This window comes from Haliaeetus leucocephalus, unplaced genomic scaffold (assembly GCF_000737465.1).
Source record: "Haliaeetus leucocephalus isolate CR32 unplaced genomic scaffold, Haliaeetus_leucocephalus-4.0 Scaffold495, whole genome shotgun sequence".
In the NCBI taxonomy this organism is placed as follows: domain Eukaryota; kingdom Metazoa; phylum Chordata; class Aves; order Accipitriformes; family Accipitridae; genus Haliaeetus; species Haliaeetus leucocephalus.
Window position 1 is genome coordinate 7,847,905 of NW_010972931.1, and position 19,624 is coordinate 7,867,528.

The window sequence follows — 19,624 nt, forward strand, 5'->3', positions numbered from 1 at the left end:
CTGTGCACTCTGATCTTTTCCCAGCTCATTTCTTCTGGCTTGCCTCCCCTCCAGCATTTCTTCAGTCACTATTTCCTTTTGAAACAATTAAAGCCACACTGTCCATGTGAAGTCTATACTTTCTACCTGTTATTTCCAAAGACACCATATAGATTCTTACCTTACATGATGTCAAAAATTACCTTTTACTATTGAAAATGTTAAACCCCAGTAAAAGAATTAAGTCACAGTCTAGTCTGAGATACCACAATAAGATACCAGGTTTGTACATGAAGAATGAATGCCTAGCCTTGTTGTAATCTTTGGGAAGATGTCTATTATTTCCATGTTTCACCCAAATAAATGAGTTTTATACTTAAGACTCACCTTACCTCATATCCCACTCATGCCCCAACCCTCATGTAACAAGAGGGATAGGTTCTCCAGTGAAGCTTCCCTCCTTCATACTATCTCAGGATCTAAGTCCATGATATTTGTGTTCATTGATTTTTAAGGTGACAAGGCCCTCTTGATCATCTCCTGTGCTTTACAGACTAATAACCATTGCTTGGTTTTGAAGCCAGTAATTAGTATCTGGCCAAAACAGTTTCCTACCTGCCACATCTCAAGCCCAAAAAAGAGCAATAGGAATAGATGGTTCTGTGGTGTATTAAATAATGAAAAGAAAGCTACTGGAAGGAAATCTTGCTTTCCTAGCCTCCATGCATGTTTGGGAAGGGGGCAGGATTGAAGGGCACTGGCATCCCAGACCATCTTTCCACCTCCAGGTGACTCAGATGTTTTACATACATGACAAGTATCTCGGCCACAAAGTGCAAGTCCTTCAGAGACCCTCTGTGTGCCCCCACTGGCTTCACCTGCTGAGACACCAGTTCCCTTCCTCCCCATTTCAGCTGCAGCATCCTGCCTTCCCAAATCTGAAAGTCAAACCCTGCCTCTGCTCTCAAAGTATTCAAGTCACCCTCCTGAATTAGGCTTGCTGTAAGCAATGAAGCAGTGAGATGCCTTTCTTTAATTGTCATTTTTAGAATTCATATGAAAGTATGATACTTAATTAAAAGCCTGCCAATCTGAAATCATTGAGGAAACGAGACAAAAAATCCTTCCAGAAATGTGTCCAGACTGATCTCAGATGCAAAGCAAGGAGAGCACTAGACAGGGATCTGATTTTTGCCTGACCTATGCCGCTGATTCACTGCAATCCTTTCTGCAAGTCATTTATTGTGCATCAATGTGCTTATTGATGGAGGAAAAACAGTATTTAGTTCCTTTCACAAAGTTGTCTTGAGTCTTACTAACCACCGATTGTGCAAATCTTTGGATGAAAGGAATAGTAAGAGTTTTAAGCTCTTAATATATATTACTTATTGTACTTTAAAACAAATATCATCATGCTAGGTAGGAATTAACATTCCAAAGCCCATAGGGTGGGTACCTTTTCATACACATATATATAAAAGTCATCAAGTGACCTGTCTCAGAGGAAGGCCGACTGAAGACAGGTGAGTCTGAATTTACTCATAGAATATTTATTTAGAGCCAGAAGCCTTGATTTTGTTTTGATTTAGCATTTCGTCAATATTGCAATTGCTATGCTGTTTCTACCTAAGGCCTGTGATGATTTTTGTGATGGGAGGGGAAAAAAAAGGATGATAACTTAAAACTTTATAATCTGACAATTTCCTGCATGTGGAAACAGCTACAGCCTGTAGCTTTTGATGGGGCCCGATATGGATCTGCCATTGAATTCATAGGTATTGGGTCAAGCTATATTGATCTGGGCTTGCGAATACTCAGTGTTAGAGCTCAAACTGAGCTACTGCATGTACCCAGCTCTGGCCGTGGGCATTTGCTGACCTGAATAAGCTGACTAAGGACGAGGGAGTCTTTCCAATGACACCAGTGGGCTATCTGTGTTTCTGCATCCATGCAGTCTGGTTTACAGTAGAAATACAGGCCAGAGAAAAGGTCACACATTATTAAAATCAGTAAGGCATTTTCAAATATTAATAGCATTGCGCAATGATAGCCTACAACATTTGTGGCGTGTTTTGCATTTGAAACACTCTTGGGAAAAAAAGAAACATTTGTAAGCCGTAAAAACTGCTCAGTTTGAATGTATTCACCAGCAAGGCAAGTACAGTCAATGGGTTTTGCAGTTGATAGCTATTATCTGATGACATTTTGGAATTTTATTAATAAGCAAAACAGGTGCATTTATTACTAAAGTGATTATCTGCCATTATCACACACAGAAATTAACGTAGAAATATTATTTCAGCAGATAAATCTTGGAGTTTTGTTGCATGCTCTTAGCAGAGAATTAAGGGTGATACTGCTTGATTTCTGAACACAAGGTTTCCCAAAAGCCAAGCAAAAATCCCATTGCCTTTTGAACAGAGAGACAAAGGATGTGTGTACTCTGTAGCACATTAGGCTTCAAACACCTTTGTAATTAAAGCAAAGCTACTGTATCTTCTCATCGTAAAGACATGCTATGGGTGTTCAGGAGGCGCCATGTGAGCAAGTGATGTGAAGTGACAGGGCCTAAAAAAAATCTCTGCTGGCCCAGGCTGCTGACGGAGACCTCCCCGCTCCCGAGCTCTGCGGGCTCGGCCCTTCCCTCTCCGCGCGATGGTGTAGTGGCACACAAGGTGGAGGGGACATTCAGCCTCAGGGGAAGCCTGTATCCCCCCAAACAAGGAGGAAATAAGGAGCAGATGGGGCTCCCATCACTTGCTTCTCCTCCCACCACCACTCTCTGAAGCTGGCAGCTGCGTCCCGTGCTGGGGCTGAGCGGGGGGACCATGCAGCGGAGGGGGTCCCTCCGCTCCCCAACCCGTCCTCAGCTAACGTCAGCCCTGTCTGGTGCCTTGGGGTGGGAGTTTTTGGCACGCAAACTTTGCTACAGCCCTGATCTCTTCACATTTTGCAAATCACTGTGTTTCCAGGTCTCCTGGGGCCACTGAGGAGAGCCATCGCCATGATCCCCGCACTGCTCTTGCTGGGGCTTACGGCCCTCGTCGGTGAGCTGGGGTTTGGGTTTGGGTTGCTGTCGAAAGCACCCTGGGAACTGTTTGCAGAGGGACTGCGGAAAGGAGGCGTGCAGCCAGGCCCGAGGTCCTCCTTCCGCACGTGCTGTAAAACCCTGCGTGGCTGAAGGTCCTCGGCTGCCGTCGGAGGCTGCTTGCCGCCCACGTGTGTCCTGGGGTACAGGACTGACACCAAAAGGGAGTCACGGACACACCTCCTCTTGATTTTCCCAGCTAACCTTATCCTATCTCCCTGCCTACTCAGAAATGGTCTCACAGATGTGGCAAGCTGTTTGATGGAGGCTATTCATTCCTCATTTACTGAGGAAGCAGGGTAATTTGCCCAGGCTGAAGCAAGCGCTCTCCTGAATTAATTCCTCACCAAGTTACAGAGGGACACAGGAGATGGTCCCAGCCAGGGTGCTCAGGTACCACCAGCCATCATCTGAGGGGGCCCGGACATTGAGGGGCATTGAATGGGAAGAGCCCTCTGAAATAAATGCAGGAACTGTGGTTTCCCCCTCCCACACCAGCCTTTAGACCTAATGGGGCAGATGCTTATCCATCTAAATTGTCATTAGATACATTCGGTTAAACCTCTTCAACTAGAAAAGAACAAATTTCTGTTCTCTAGCTTTCTTTGATAATGTTATTGATGGAGAGCAGTGGCAACCATACAAGCATGGCTAACACAGGGCGATGTGGATTACGGGTCTGGATGAAACCCTCATGCTTGACTTGTATGCGCTTGCAGCACGCTGTATGATATTCCTCTGAGATCTTATGTGTTCAAAAACCTCCGTTTCATCTTTCAGCTCCATCCATGAGTTACAGTTGCTATGGCGATGTAAGAGCTCTTCAAGCCCCCGCGATCCCCTGTACAGTCGTAAGATCCTCAGACTGTGGTAGGTAACATTCGTTGCTTGATTTGACAACCTGTTTTTACCTGATAGAAAGATGCTTCACCTTCTGTTATTGCCAAATTAAATGTGGTGCAGCTGTTCAATTAGCCGAAAGGGAGAAAGCAACACCTTCTCTCCCAAAATGGCAGGTGCTGCGAAGCCTCCAGACCTGGTGGGAAGTGGGAGGACAAACTTCAGGTCCCATAGTCAGGGTCCTCAGCCTCTAAGCAAAAGGATGGCGCAACCCCTTTTCGCTTAAAACAGCTTCTTCATCAGCCAGGACTTCAGAATCAGCATCTTCACAAAACCCCAGGGCCTGTCTGCTCGAAGGGGAAGATGCGCAGAGCCAGGTCCTGAGTGCTAGCGTGTTAGCTGAGCTGGCCAGTGGTAACCTGCCAGAGACACAATTTGCAGGGGGGAGGTCCCAGGTGTGTAGCCATCCTACCTCTGGGTGACCTGTTTTTGGTAACTCTTTCCCATTTCCTTCTTTCTTGCCCTGTGTTATTGCCCCATGTCACTGTACAGCAGACTACGTCAGGTTCATACTGCTGAGACCTCCAGGGACTTTGCCATGTACCTCAGACACAGGCACCTCCAGGGCAGACACCTGACTGCGGCTGTCCAAGCATGGATCTGAACCTGCTTGGTTGTTTCCAAACTTTTCCAAAATTACTTTAAAAAAAAAACCACCTTTCTATACACAGACTAACAACGTAGCTGTTACTGCAGTTTGGCCAGTCAGTAGAAATGCATCTCTCAATTTTTTCAAATGCAATTTGAAATTTCACTTTTCCGACTCCAGAGCCACATTTCCAGTGGTGCATTTCCAGAGCTGTATTTCCATGAACATGTGGTCCCACCTCCTGAGAAGCTGCCCTCTTCCCCTCGTCATCCTTGGGTACTAGCACTGCAGCTCCCTGGCCATGGTCAGAGCCAACAGGGCTGTGCTTTTTCCTCAAGAACTTGGTGTAGCTGTGTTTTCTTCAAAACTCAAGTTAGTCCTTTGATACACCCAGTCAAGGGGAAAGCGAGGGTTTTGGATGGGAGGGTGCGTAAGTCTGCCTTTTCCTACACCACAGGACCTGCCATGGTACAGAAGACTGCTGAGGCAGACGTTGTACGCCTGAGAAAATATGAGGTCCCGATTAAAAGAGTAGCCAGAAACCTGTGCTTGGACCCGGCACTCATCGCTGCCATCATGTCGCAGGAGAGCCGTGTTGGCCTGCTCCTGGACAATGGCTGGGACCAGGAACGGCACAAGTATGGCTTGATGCAGGTACATCGGGGTGATAAGTATGAGTAGCAGAACAGTAATGTAGCATATATCCCAGGGCCTTACCTTAGCAAATGACTGTTCTGTGTTCAAGACAGCACTTAAATTCGTTCCCTCTACATCAAAGGTTGTGCTTAAGTGTTGTCCTGAATAAGGTCACTTCAATGAGTCACAACCTGGGAGTACAAAGAAGAGGGGGAAGCTACAGTGGTGGTTGTTTTCAGAGGGAAACCCATTTTCTCGCTTGACTTTTCTAGCTTGGTGGGCAGCAACAGCCCTTCGGAGGATGGGATAGTGAAGAACACATAAATCAGTGCTCAACTATCCTGGTTCTTGCAATTAATGAAGTACGGGCAAGACATCCTACCTGGACCTGGGACCGGCAGCTGAGAGGTACATGATGGGCTAAATACTAGAAAGGGACATACTGAGTGATGGGAGTGCTGTGCATTTGTTGGTGTCACTTTTAAGGGGAAAAGAGCATCTGTCTGGCAGATTTTACAGCACCTCTTACAAAAAAAACCCACCAACAGCATTTTCTAATTTGAAAGAGGCAATCCCAAAACAGCAGATGGGCAAGAGTTCTGAATATAGATGCAGCATCCCAGCTCAAAGCACTGTTCACAGGGCCTCCGTGTTTCTGCCTGCAGAAGACAGTCTGTGGTGGGACACCAAGCTCCTTGGCAGCTTTGCTGTAGTAGGGAACAACGGGAAACCAGCTCAGCCTGGGAGCTGCCACAGCAGCATGGAGGCACCCCGTGCAGGGCTGGGCGAAGGTGTCGGGCACAGCCTCAGCAGGTTGCCTCTTGACTTCAGTGGCAAACACCCACAGAGGGCCACTACATTTAGGAGCTGGGCCACCACTGGTGAATGGCCAGATCCAGGATCTGCTTAAATTCCCTGGAAAAGGCATTGTGCTCAGTGAATGTGAAGAGGTCTCAAGTTATCCTTTTAGCTGTTCATCCCACAAGTGAAATGGCTGTCAGGTGGATAAATAAGGTAGAAACCAACCAAAAAAAAGCCACTGGGGAAGGCAGAAATTGAGGCACCGCAACACAACAGGCTAATCATGGCAGGCTGTTAAGTTGTGTCAAGGAAGCTTGGGATCCAGGTTTGCTTGTAGTCCGTGTCATCTGCATGCTGGTCTGTTCACCCTATGCTATTTCTTACCCTGCCATCCTTGCTCTGCCACTGCCTTTTTAGATTACACTCTTTTCTGGGACCAGCGTGCCATTCCCATCTGCATTTGAGAGAGTCATGGGGTCCTTCACTATAGAAATAAGGATTTTGCAAAATCAGTCACTTTTCAAAAATAATGCACAATTAGCAATTTCCCAAGCACTTGTGTAGGTTTGGTGAGATGCATAGCACTTTTGGCTAGGAATTTTTTTCTTTTAAATCTTATTTGTTACTTATAAGCCTGTAACAACTCCTTCTTAACTCTTTCCAGGGGGAATCTGCACCTACCGTGCAAAAATGGGCAACCTCCAGGTCTACGAGGACGACCCATGCGACAGAGACAACTATTACGCCAACAGCGTGATTAGGCGAGCCCAGTACTTTAAGAGATATGGGTTCTAGCTCATAAACCTGCCCTGCCACCAAGCCTCCCCTCTACATAGACTAGCCCAGTAGTGATTGTAGTACCCAGAGCAGTTCCTCAGGTCTCCTGGCAGGACCGATGCTGGTGGCAACAGCAACGGCACCTTGTTCACTCCAGCAAACCCCAGCTCCCCACTCGCCAATGGGCGAGCTCAGCTCTGCTTTCTAGTGGACCGCGGGGACAAGATGGCACAAACTTGGGGCCTTTGAAAGGCAGATGGGGACAGACCAGCAACATTTAAGTGTCAGGTGAGGAAGGTGCCTCTTCCCATTCGAAGCTGAACCCGGGGCTGTTCATGCAGCCCCCAGGCACGCGAGCATCTCTCCCTGGGCATCAGCTGCGCTCTTCCCATCTCCTCCATCCACCTCCTTTCCACTCCCTGTCCCCCGAGTTAAAGTCTTTCTTCCCCTTGATTGTGCTGGCTGCAGGGCAATGAAGAGACTGCTCGCCAAGCCTTTGATCTCTGCACGAGCTGTGTATTCCTGCGGCCACCCTTGTGGGGGACAATGCTACACACACTTCTCTTAGTCTCCTGAGCCCTGGAGCCTGCGGCCATGGTGGGGCTGGAGACTTCTTTAGGGTGAAAAGCAGCCTCACACAGGGGAAATCCTCTATATGGGAAGTACTGCAGGTGCCACAGCAGGCATACAAAACACCTTTCCATCAGAGAGCAGCCCTCTGAGCAGGAGCCAGACCTGTACATACCTACCCCAGGAGCTGTATCACAACAATATTGTTGGTAAAAAAACCCACAATCTTTCCTGCTTTAGCTTTGGTACCTTTATGCTGAGTTTCCTCCAAGTTTAAAAGCATTTCAGCACCTGTCCCTCTGCCAGGAATTCCAACTTCTAATTAGGAGCGAATTAACTCTGGGTTTATAAACTCTGTTTGAAAATATTCTTCAATGTGGTTGGATCTGGGTGCAAATTTAGGTTTACTGGGAATAATACTGAGAATATGAGAGAAAATAAAGATAAATGTTGAATCCCAATCTTTTTTTTTTCTCATTTTTATGGGGGCCAGTGGGCAGCAACCTGCAACTTGAGTAAATAACCCAATATGATACTCTTAGAATGGGTCTAAAACTGAATTTGAGAACAGGGAGGGGAAAATGGTGTTTCAGACTGGGGTGGGTGAGAAGAGCTGGTCTGGGAGGCAGGGCACAAGGCAGCCCAAGTCTGGGCGCTGCCCCCAAACCTGTGAAAAGAAGAATAAGGATGTTCACATTTAGCCTTTTGAATAACCATTTTGGAGGCGTCAGGGCACCTTTCTGCCAGCTGTCACCATTGCTGATGCCGAAGCGACGTGCCTGGCAGTTTCTGCCTGGCAGCACGGGGCTGCACCACACATGTGCCTGGGCTGCTGGGCAGGGTCAACGCAGGCAGCATGGGAGCTGGTTTGGAGACAGCTTTTGCAAGCGGGGTGATTTTAATGCTGTGCTCTTTGTCTTGCCAGTCACTCATCTGCTTACAGTCACAGCAAGGACTGTGCATGATTAATGTATTTGCAAGCAAACTCATTCTATCATCTCTGGAGACCAGAGGGAGCTCTAGGATTTCTCTAACATTACTGATTTTTTTTTTAAGTCTACAGGAAACAGTTCAGTGTTAAGCAATGGCAGGTATTAAACTACATATTATTTAGTCTCTAGGGAATTCTGCACAATATTATGATAACTTCAGTAAAATCATTACTTTGTCATACAAACTTATGAAACATATCTCATGGTTTGATCCCCTCTACTTGAAATAGCTTATGTAAAATTCATAGGTTGAAGTCTTTGGTGCATGATGTTATATAAACTTCTGTGTTATACAAACCTCTTATGTAAAACCTATGAATGCATTTTTGGTAGATCAGTATAAACTTCAAATGGGGCAGGGAATCTCATTGCTGCCTACATGTATAAAGTTGTTTTTTGAGTTCAGAGGGTGAACAAAAGTGGAGCTTTCTTTGATTCCCTTCATGTCGCCCTTAATTGCTGCCACCACGTTCCCTGTCACCACTACTGGTGTTGCCAACCCTGCAGATCTGTGAGCTCCTTAGGATTCCCATTTCTACATGTGCTACCTATGAAGCTGCTGCTTCACATTATGGTAGCAACACCCAAGGGCCTGCAGATCTGCCTGCTGGCTTGTGCAGCATTGCCACAAAGGTTTATTTATTTTTTAAGTGTATTTAAGAATTCTGGAAATACAGGAATTCCATATTTTGTTGTAAATATTATTTTAGGGTATCAGCACTTTGTAGTGAATAGGGAAAATCTCTGCAGAAAATGCGCTGAAATATAAATTGAAATTGATAAATTGGCAGGAAGGAGTAAATAATTAAGGAAAGTTTAACAGTGGCATACTGCCTGAAGATTTGAGCAAAAGCTTTCTTCACAAGCAGTGAGTTCAGATTGCTTTTCCCTCTGATCTTTTCTTGGTCACCTGTGTCCATGTTACTGGAAGTTACTCATCTGGCTGGTGTACACAGGGCTGCTGCAGTCGCACTCCTGGTCACCCTTTTGACCTGTGGTCTATTAAAAAAACCAGGCAGCTTTTCCCCATAGCAGCCCTCCTGGTGCTGTGCTCTGTATTGGCGGCTGGAAAGGCGTCGATAACCCACCGGTGTTTTGGGCACTGCTGAGCTCAGGGCTGTCTCTCCAACATTCCCCCTCACCAGTAGGCTGGGGGTGGGCAAGATCTTGGGAGGAGACATGGCCAGGACAGCTGACCCCAACTGACCAAAGGGATATTCCATACCGTATGATGTCTGCTCAGCAATAAAAGCTCAGAGAAATTGTGGGGGGGGGCATTCGTTATTACGATGTTTGTCTTCCAGAGCAACCGCTACATGTACCGAAGCCCTACTTCCTGGGAAGTGACTGGACATCACCTGATGATGGGAAGTAGAGAATAAATCTTTTGTTTTTCCTTTGCTTCTGCACATGACCTTTGCTTTTGCTTTATTAAACTGCCTTTATCTTGACCCACGAGTTTTTTTCCACCTTATTTTCTCCCCTTCCCATCCTGCTGAGGAGGAGAGTGATAGAGTGGCTTGGTGGGTACCTGGTGTCCAGCCAGGGACAACCCACCACAGTAGGTAAGGAAAGAGAAAAGCTGAATCAGAGGGGAAAGAAAGGTCTGGGGAATCACAGACCAGGACACCTGGCTGCAACACTGAGGAAGATGCCAGAGTAAAGGATTGAATGATTGCTTCGTGAGCACCTGGGCAACGACAAAGCAGTGAGAAACAGTCAGGAGGGCTCCGGCAGCCTGGCTAGGCAGGGAAAAACCACCTCAGACCAACCAAAAGTCCTTATCTCACCAGATAAGTGGCCAAAAGAGAAGCTGTGGTTGTGCCATCATGAGCTCGATAAGGCTTTCGGCAGCAATCTGAAGTTCCCTCTGTCATGGTTTAAGACCAGCCAGCAACAAAGGACCACGAAGCCGCTCACTCACTCCTCCCACCTGGTGGGATGGGGAAGAGAAAATATAAAGAAAGGCTCATGGCTCGAGACAAGGACAGGGAGGGATCACTCACCACTTATGGTCACAGGCAAAAAACAGACTCAACTTGGGGAAAAAACTAAATCAATTTAATTTACTACAAATCAAATCAAAACAAGGATAATGAGAAGTAAAACCAAATCTCAAAACACCTTCCCCCCACCCCTCCCTTCTTCCCAGACTTAACTTTACTCCCGAGTTCTCTACCTTCTCCCCACCAGCGGCTCAGGGGGACGGGGAACGGGGGTTGGGGTCAGTTCATCACACGTTGTCTCTGCCGCTCCTTCCTCCTCAGCGGCAGGACTCCTCACTCTTCCCCTGCTCTGGCATGGGGTCCCTCCCATGGGAGACAGTCCTTCACAAACTTTTCCAGCATGGGTCCTTTCCATGGGTTGCAGTCCTTCAGTCACAGACTGCTCCAGCGTGGACTTTGTCATGGAGTCCTGGCCACCTTTGGGGGCCTCCACTCCCCTCCATGGGCTGGGGGGAACAGCCTGCCATCTCACCAGGGGCTGCGGGGGCATCAACCTCCTCAGGCACCCCTCCTTCCCCTCCTTCTTCACTGACCTTGGTATGTGCAGAGGTGTTCCTCTCACATTCCAATCCCCCTACTCACTGCAGGTTCCCCTTCTTAAATATGTTATCCCATCACTGATTGGGTTGGCCTGGGCCAGAGGTGGGTCTGAGTTGGAGCCGGGGAAACTTCTAGCAGCTTCTCACAGGAGCTGCCCCTGCGGCCCCCTCCCCCACTACCAAAACCACACCACACAAACCCAAAACACCCTCATAGGGCCTTAAGATAAGTACAAAAAGCACTGGTTATCAGCAGCTTGCGGTCAAACTGGTGAGACATTTCAAGTGGAGCCACGCAAGTCTGTCCTACACCAGTTTATCTCAAATTTGTGGTCAGAAAATGAATGGTGGACAAGAGCTATCAAACCATGGGTTACACTGAGAGGGAACATGATCACTTCCACTGATGGTTAAAAACTACAAAAACCAGTTAGGAACCAAAGTAGTGAAATAAAGTAAACACAAGTGCAAAACACTTGAGGAGCTCAAAGAGCGACGTAAGTAGGGGCAGAATGGGTGGGAGACCTTCCCGCAGAAAGGGCTGGGGGGTCCAGTGGGAACCAAACAAGTTGATGTGAGGGGAGAGGGGGAAGAGAAAAAAAAGGAGAGGGGAAAATCCCATCTGGGGATTTATTTTTCTCATAGCAGTGTATATGAAGCACCTGGGGTAATTCTCCTCTCAGCTATCAGCATCAGTGAGGCTCAGCTACAGTGTTTGAGTCTGTCGCACCAACAAAAATGTGCTCAGGAGGATCACAACTCAAATGGAACGTACAGCCTATAGGAAACAAGGAATTAGATTTTCTTTTTTTCCAGAAAAGCGAAAGAGGACACAGTCATGATTTTCTAATATGCAAAAGAAATGGAGGGCAATGACCCACATTCTTCCCTTCCCCTTGAGGGTAAGGCAAGTAGCATTGAGTTTGGCAGGTTTGTGTTGGATATTTCAGAAAACTTTCAGGGTAATGAAGCAATGCAACATTCACTGGGTGTTTTAAAGAACAAAGGCCAACATGTAAAAGTAGCTCTATATCATGCTGCTGTGGAGTGGGGAAATGCAATAGGTGTTGTTTAAGGACCTTTCCAGGCTAACAACGCTGCATCAGAATCAGCAGTCAGCAAATCGAAAAGACAACAAATGATAGACAGGGAAGAAAAATCTTCTCTGTAAGGGTCCTATGCTTTGGTTTTACAACCAATGTCAGTATTGGGAAAAGTATTTAAATGTGCTTCTTACAATAAACAGCAAGTGTGTGGTGGCAAGCTTTCTCTCTCATCGACTTGTTAAGCTGCAGGTGGTATGGGCTGATCTCTCCATGGCTCAGGGATCTGTCTGAAGTCCGAGGCTGCAATGACTGGCTTTCATAGACACCAGGCAGAGGGAGCAATTCAACAACCTGTTTCAGCAGTAACTGAAGCAGTAGGAAACCACTGCCAAAAACAAGTCCCCATGGGCTAGAGCCATAAGCCATGTGAGTGAACAGATTGCTCTGATGACTGACTCTGAATGCCGGAGTCGGAATGGTTTAAGCCACATGTCCGTGTCTCTCTCTCTGAGACGTGCAGAAAACAAAGGGAAATGCCACCACAGCAATGCAGTGCTGAATAACTGGTTTGTTCTCCTTTGTTACTCATTGAAAAAGTGGGCTGGGATTTCCTAGCCAGCAAGCTGTCCCCAGGACAGTGCTTCTCTGGTGGTTGCCTTGGGCACACTCGGGACTGCACCCCAAAATTCTGGGCTCATCTTATGGGGTTTTCTTCCTGATAAAAACAACCTCATGTTTTATCCAGGCTGGAAAGGGCAACACCAGCCCTACTTTAAACTGGAGATGTCAGACAAACTTGAGAAACCATGTGTGGGTCATACTGGTGGTCAGTAACCCCTGAAGTCTGCCTCCAGCAGCAGCAGTAGGACATGCTGCCTCGGGAGGACACATGAGCTTGGCTGCTTTCTGTGGTCCATTTCCAGCCCAGCACCCCCAGCTGTTTAACAGGGGTGGCAGGAGGCACATCCACCCTTTGTACAGTGCTGTTGTCCATAAATCCATCCAGTCGCTTTGGGAATGTGCTGGTGCTGTTGGCCTCTACAGCTTTCTGGGTGGCAAAGCCATGGCCACAGGTTCCTTCATAATACTGGTTTGAATCTTTATAAAATCCTTTCTGAAGACCTAGCTATACTTCACCCACTGGCCATTATCCACATACTCGCTGACATCGTCCCGGAAGACCATCAGGATCCAAGGCAGGATTGCCCCTTATGGCAGCTGGGCTGACCGTCTCCCAGGTGACCAGGTTTATCCATCACCTCAGTGATCTTACCTTTAACGTACACTCTCCTATATTTCCCAGGACGGGCGCCAGCCTGTGGTCCCAAGGACCCTTCTGGAGCTGCTGCTGCAGTCGGGGGTGACACCAGCCACCCACCAGCATGCCAGCATTGATGCCGGCTGGCAGCAGAGCCCTTGCCCAGTCTGCCTGCTCTGCTGTGGCACAGCTCAGTGCCCCCAGCCAGCTCAGAGTCACTGGCAGGAAGGCTTTCTGTTTGCTCCAGTACTTACTTCCTATTTATACTGAGTTAATCTGACTTCTGTCAACTGTCCCAGGGTGGGAACCTCCCCACAGCCTCCACAGTAAAGACTGGCAGGAAGGCTACAAAGGACTATGAAGGCTTAGTCCCCCTTTCACACCTTTTTCACCAGGCAGCCCTGACCTTCCCCCAGCTGCTTGTCATGTTTTGCTAACAGTTTGAGCATCCCTTGCAAGGCACCCTCCAAGGCCTTTTTCAGTCCTTTTCCTTGTTTACATGTGACCTGTGTTTTATGTCAATTTAACACCAGTTCTCAGATGGACAAGTTTTCCATTTCCTGCAGAGCAGCCTTTTCCCTATGGCAGTCACTGTAACTTTTCCTTTGAGGGGACAACATTTTGTTTTCTTCTTAGGTTGTGGCATTCTTTTACTTCTAACATGGTATTTTTGAACAGCCACCAGGACGCTTGCAGGCTTCTTTGGTTTGGAGCTGCTCCTTTTTGCTGGGGACTGTTGTTTCTAATGCTTGCCTTAGTTTATTTAGTTGCCTTCCTTGAAACTGAGTACTCCCATAGTGGATGCACATGGCCTGGTTTTTTCCCATTTCAGTGTTAAAAGTGATCATGTTGTGGGACTGTAATCTCAGAGCAGTTTCCCACTAACACCCGTCAAATGAAGCCGTTGTACCACTCTTTAGCGTTTGTTTCTGTGGGTTCTCGGACCAGCTCTTCCTGCAAGCAGGGACTTATTGCAACCAAAAATTCTGCTTCTGCATCTCATCCTGACAAGGCATCAATTCAGCCTGTACGCAGGCTCTCACTCATACCACCATCCTGTATTTACTTCTTCTCTGGTCTCACTGACCACTCTCGCTGTCCTCCTAAAGGATCAATAGTACAGTCCTACTACAGCATTTTTGTCAGTAGTGACTAGGATTTCCACTCACAGGTTTTTAGGATGCTTCTCTTTTCCTGTAATATTTTTATGCTGTTACATTTTTATCCTTCACATACAGCACCAGTCCTCCACCTCTACATCCTACTCTGTCGTTCCTATAAGGCTGGCAGTGCTGTATCTCATTGGTTTCCTAGCCTCCACCAAGTTTCTGAGAAACCTGCTGTCTCAGGGTTGTCATTTGGCACCAGGCATTTGGGTTCATCCGGCCTGTTTTTGAAGCCTCTAGGAATTGTGCAGAAGCACTTTTAAGTTTGCCCTCTCTTCATTGCTTAATATTGCATGTGCCAAACCCTTGCCACTGTATTATTCTATTTTGTCTTTCTCATTTATTGTGATCGTGGTGCTTGTTTCCCTCCTTTTTTTTTCAGAGGTAAACTGAATGTCAGCCATGTCCACCTTGTAGAACATGTCAGTCCTCTGCATGTCTCAGCTTCCCCTGCTTCTAGTGGAAATACTCTGCAAGCTCTTTAATTTCCAGTGCCACAGCCTGGCTGTCTTACAGCTCAGGTGCAGCGTACCCCTTCTAGGCTGCTCCTCTCTTCCATGAAGTTTTGCCAGTTCTTCCCATGCCTCAACCATCTACAAGGCCCTGCATTTCCCCACGAGGCCACAGTGCAGCCTTGTGATGAGGGACCTGCCCCCAGCGCAGGAGCTCCCAGCACCCAGAGCATCCTGCCTCCCTGCCAAAGGCTGGGTAACCTCCCACAGCTTAAATGGGTTTGATTGCTTTGGGAAGCTTCTATCAGCCTAGTGTCTGCCCTGAAGGCATAACTAGGATCACTCATTTCTTACCCTACCCTTATTAATCTAATGAGCAATAGAGGAGAAATGTTCAAGAGCATGAAAAAAAACACACAGCGAGGATGCAGTTGACCCGAGACTCTTGTGCCTTCACACCACAAACTGCCCTGCTGCAGCCCTTGGTCTTCCAGAAACACTTCATTTCCAAGAACTGGAGCGGTTTCTTGTTGCAAGGCAGGCAAGGAGAAAATTGGTCCCATTTCTGTCCTTTAAATCAGGTTTTATTTATGAATTCCCTGCCTATTAAGCCACACCTCAGCTGATGCAGATCAAGGAACTGACAAAGTTCAGGAGGGGCTTGGATATGTGCACAGTTAGAGAAATCAGGAATATAGATTCCTGTCATAATAATAAAAATCCTGGCAGCATATTTTTTGTACCTTTTCCTTAGAAACAGAGACAATCTCTAACAAGATGTGGCTGCATGCCTGAGACACAAGGGCCATATAGGGGACCAGATTATCCCACAGATGTCTGCCCTCAGCATTTAATTGCAGGAGGCTGTCCTTCCCTCCTGCCAGACACAGCAGAGAAGAGTAAAGAGTAGCTGATACTGAATCTGATGCAGTGCCCTGCAGTGTGGCTTCTGGGTAAAGCAGAATTGCCTCTCCCATGTGACTGCTGTGATCAATGAAGAGCTGCCTACTGATAGTTCATGAATACTATTTATTGACTCAATCATTGTGGCCCTTGCTATATGTACTATAGGTAGATGTCATGCACTTACCACATAACCAAGCTATTTCAGTAGAAGGACTGTCAGATTGCTCTATATGGAGGCTGAAAAGTTAGCTGTGCTGTTGTGGCCAAAGGTTGATGGCCAACAGTTCAAAGCCTTGCTGGTGGCCAGCTACTAGGGGGATCCCCTGGGGACTGATCCTGCAGCTAGTACTGTTTAGTGTCCCCAGCACCAACGGTTCACAGGTGCTTGGTGGGACAAAGCTGCCAGTCAGAGGAATGTGGACAGGCTGGACAGGGATCTCATGAAATTCAACTGCAGGCGCTGCCAAGACCCGCACCTGACACGGAAAAGTCCCAAGCACCAGTACATGCTGGAGACCAGCCAGTTTGAAAGCAGCTCTGTGGAGAAAGCTGTGGGAGTCCTGGTGGACAGCAAGTTGACCACAAGTGGGTAATGCACTCTTACAGCAAAGGCAACCAACAGCCTCCTAGGCTGCATTAGGAAAAGCATCACCAGCAGGTCCAAGGAAGTGATCCCTCCCATCTACTTGCACTTGTGCTGAATTTTGGGCTCCTCAGTATAAAACGGACCCTGATATGCTGTAGGCCAGTGCAGGCGACCAAGCTGGAGCACAGGTTATACAAGCAGAGGCTGAGGGAACTAGGTCTGCTCAGCCTGGAGAAGACAAGGCTTTTGGGAGACGTTTCCAGATACCTCTGTGGAGCTTATAGAGAAAGTGGAGTCATACTTTTCTCAGAGGTGCACAGCAAGAGGCAACAGTCACATGTTACAACAAGGCAAATTTAGACTTGATAAAAGAAAAGTTTTTCACAAAAAATCTTGGGTGGTTAAGCACTGTACCAGGTTGCAGAGAGAGGCTGGGGAATCTCTGTCCTCAGAGGCAGGTTCAAAATTTGGCAGTGCGAGGCCCTGAGAAATCCAATCTAGCTTCAACGTTGGTACTGCTTTGAGCAAGGGGTTGGACTAGAGACTTCCTGAGGTCTTCTCCAGCCTCCGTTACTCTGTGCTTCTGTGGTTCTGTGAAGATGCAGCCAGAGGGAAGAATGGAAAACATAGATTTAATTTTCTCACCACACATGGTGAGAGACGATGAAGGATGCTCGCACGGATGCTGCACAGCTTGTCACACAGAGGAGCTCCCTGCGTTGGCTCTGGGAGCACCAATGTGGCTTACAGGTCAGTCAAGGGCTGGGCAAGGGAGAATCAGCAAAACAGTGATGCCAACACCCTAGGCGTAATGGGCTTGGACTGAAACAGCTCATCTAGCATATCAAGTGGCACTTTGGCATCTGTATCCCTTCTCCCTGCAAAGCCGGGCTTTGCTTTTAGAGGTAAAGAAGCAACATTTTAAGAAGGTTGTTTTGGGCCACCTCATTCCTCTGACTGCGGACTACCAGGGAGAATAAATTGCAGGGGCAGAGGAGAGCAGAGCGGCTGGGAAAACCAGCACTGCAGTCCCACCATGGGAGCACGAGCCCCGTAGGAGAGGTGAAATCATGGGGGCTGAGGGGGTCCTCGGGGAAGACAGAGAGGGTGCAGAGAGAGGTTCAGCTAATCCGGTGACCACAGCAACCAGTTAATAACGGACTCAGCGTTATTTGCCTTGCTCCAACTAAAAGTGGGGGGAAATTCCCACTCCACTATTCATTATCAGCATCTCCTTCTGTGAGATTTCCAAGAGATAATGTTAAAATATCAGTCTTCTTCAGCAAATATGCCAGGTCCATGAGGCACTCATCTGCCCAGGTATTAAATAATGAAGGTAAACCTGGGGGAGCAGCGTGCCGCTTCTTTCATCACAGCCAGCCTTGTGCAGCGGCTCCATCTTGTGAAGATGCTGACAGAGGTGGGATGAGATCCTGTGCATCCACACCATTGAAGGAAACAGGGCTTGCAAAGAAAGGTATCAGCAGAAGAAGTCGAACCCACTGCTAATAAAGCTGTACCCAACCAGCCCTCCTCCGCTTTGCTTTCTGACCCCTACACGCCTTTTGGAGACTAACTACAGCCTCCAAAGTGTAGGGGACAGATATTTGTCTTGAACATTTCTTGGCACAGAAGAAACCACAAGATGCCCGTTTACAGGGCAGAGCCCTGCACACAAGAATCCACAGCCTGGCGCAATAACTGCCAACACATTACGGCACAGGCGCAATGAAAGGTCGTCTGGTGGTCACGGCACTTAATGGGGGCACCCGACAACCGACGGCCCCCTAAAAAACACATCCGCATGCGCAATGGACTGGAGACACCACACGATCGTTGTGTGGGTACCAAAGTCTCTGTGGCAAACGTGCCGTTGCCTCGAGTACTTCTTGGAACCGGGCGGAGACTTTGGGACTCAGACTGTATAAAATGGTACCATCAGGAGCTAGGGGTGGGATCCCCCACCACCAAGACACCAACAATCAAGAGGACCACCGGGACGCCGCTGGATCCACGGGTGGTGATATCTTCTGTCTCTGTCTCTCTCTTTCTCTCTCTCCTCCTCTCTTTATACATGTGGCATGGGACTTGTTTGTGTAGTTGAGTTGTCTAGTTAAGTAGTTGCCATTTAGTTATTGTATCTACCCTCATGACTTGCATTCTGTATTAATAAATGGCTAAACTAGTTGGCTGGTGTCGTTTCACCTTAATTCAGTCCAGGGCGATCACGAACTTGGTCATTGGTCCCAAGGGGAGGGAGGTCATCCTAAACGTCTCCTTTCAGCCCCAACACAAAGACACCAGCCAGACTCCCCCACCCACAGCGGGCAATACTTTTCCCCCCTGTGGTATTTTTGGCATGTGAGGTGGCAGGGAAAGGGTTGTGAGTGTGCAGAAGCATGGCTGGGAAGCAGAAGGAGAGGTCTCTCGATGGCAGGCAGGGAGCTTGGTAGATGGAGGCAAGGGCCTCCAAGACCCTCTGACTTGGGCAGCTGTAGGCAAATAACCCCTCGTTAACATGACACCGGTATCCTTAGCACTGGTGTCTGTCCCCAGGTGGCAAACGCAGTTTCGGTGTTCGGAAACACCCAGCTCATTACAGTCCCTCTACTCACAGGCAGGCATATGCCAGAAACCTCCTGCCTTCGCAGCAGAGAGAAATGTTGAGGCAAAGGTTGTCTGAATCATTTCAGAGATGCGTTGGACTCGCTAAAAGCTATTACAAAAAAAAAAAAAAGCTGAAACAACAAGGTGTCATTATTTTTTTTTGCTGACAAGCAATATCGGCAGAGCACGCTGTTACAGGAGCACCCCCCCAAGCAGGGGGAGATGGGCCACCAGCATGGACATGGCCAGTCTCTCAGGAGAGTGCTAGCCCAGGCAGTAGGGCTACATGCCCCTCCGTGCCACGTGGTCAACAGCCCAGGGTCAGTCCCAGCCATCTTTTCTTGAGCAGTAGGGACACAGCCCGGGATGCTGGGAAGGGACTGAGGCAAACACTTGCACAACAGCTGGATGCTGGGTCTTTAGCTCAGCCCTCACCATGGCTCCTGCCAGGAATAGGGTGTGAACTATAAGATGTAGATGGAGAGACACCCAGAGAAAAATCAGGTGTTTCTTCTTCTCTTTGGAAATCTGGGAAATGCCACTCCTGAGTACATACTTGCCACCACACCAATGTCTATAGTGCTGCAGGTTCTGTTTACATGAGAAAAAAGTGCTGTTAAGTCTGACAAAACCACAGCCCAGTAAATTTCATCATAGTGTCATATTACCACTGAATGAAAGGTTGCTTTCCCTATATATTAAACTTCCCCAAACCTCAGTCCTATG

General features: G+C 47.8%; 1 protein-coding gene across 1 annotated transcript; it reads left to right on the forward strand.

Annotated features, from left to right (window-relative positions):
• The first annotated feature begins 2,983 nt into the window (after nt 1-2,983).
• LOC104836934 (lysozyme g-like) lies at nt 2,984-6,788 on the forward strand. The gene is made up of 5 exons (XM_010575739.1): nt 2,984-3,026; nt 3,848-3,937; nt 5,014-5,210; nt 5,465-5,600; nt 6,658-6,788. The coding sequence occupies exons 1-5, from the start codon at nt 2,984-2,986 to the stop codon at nt 6,786-6,788; spliced, it is 597 nt and encodes a 198-aa protein (XP_010574041.1).
• The last annotated feature ends 12,836 nt before the right edge of the window (nt 6,789-19,624 follow it).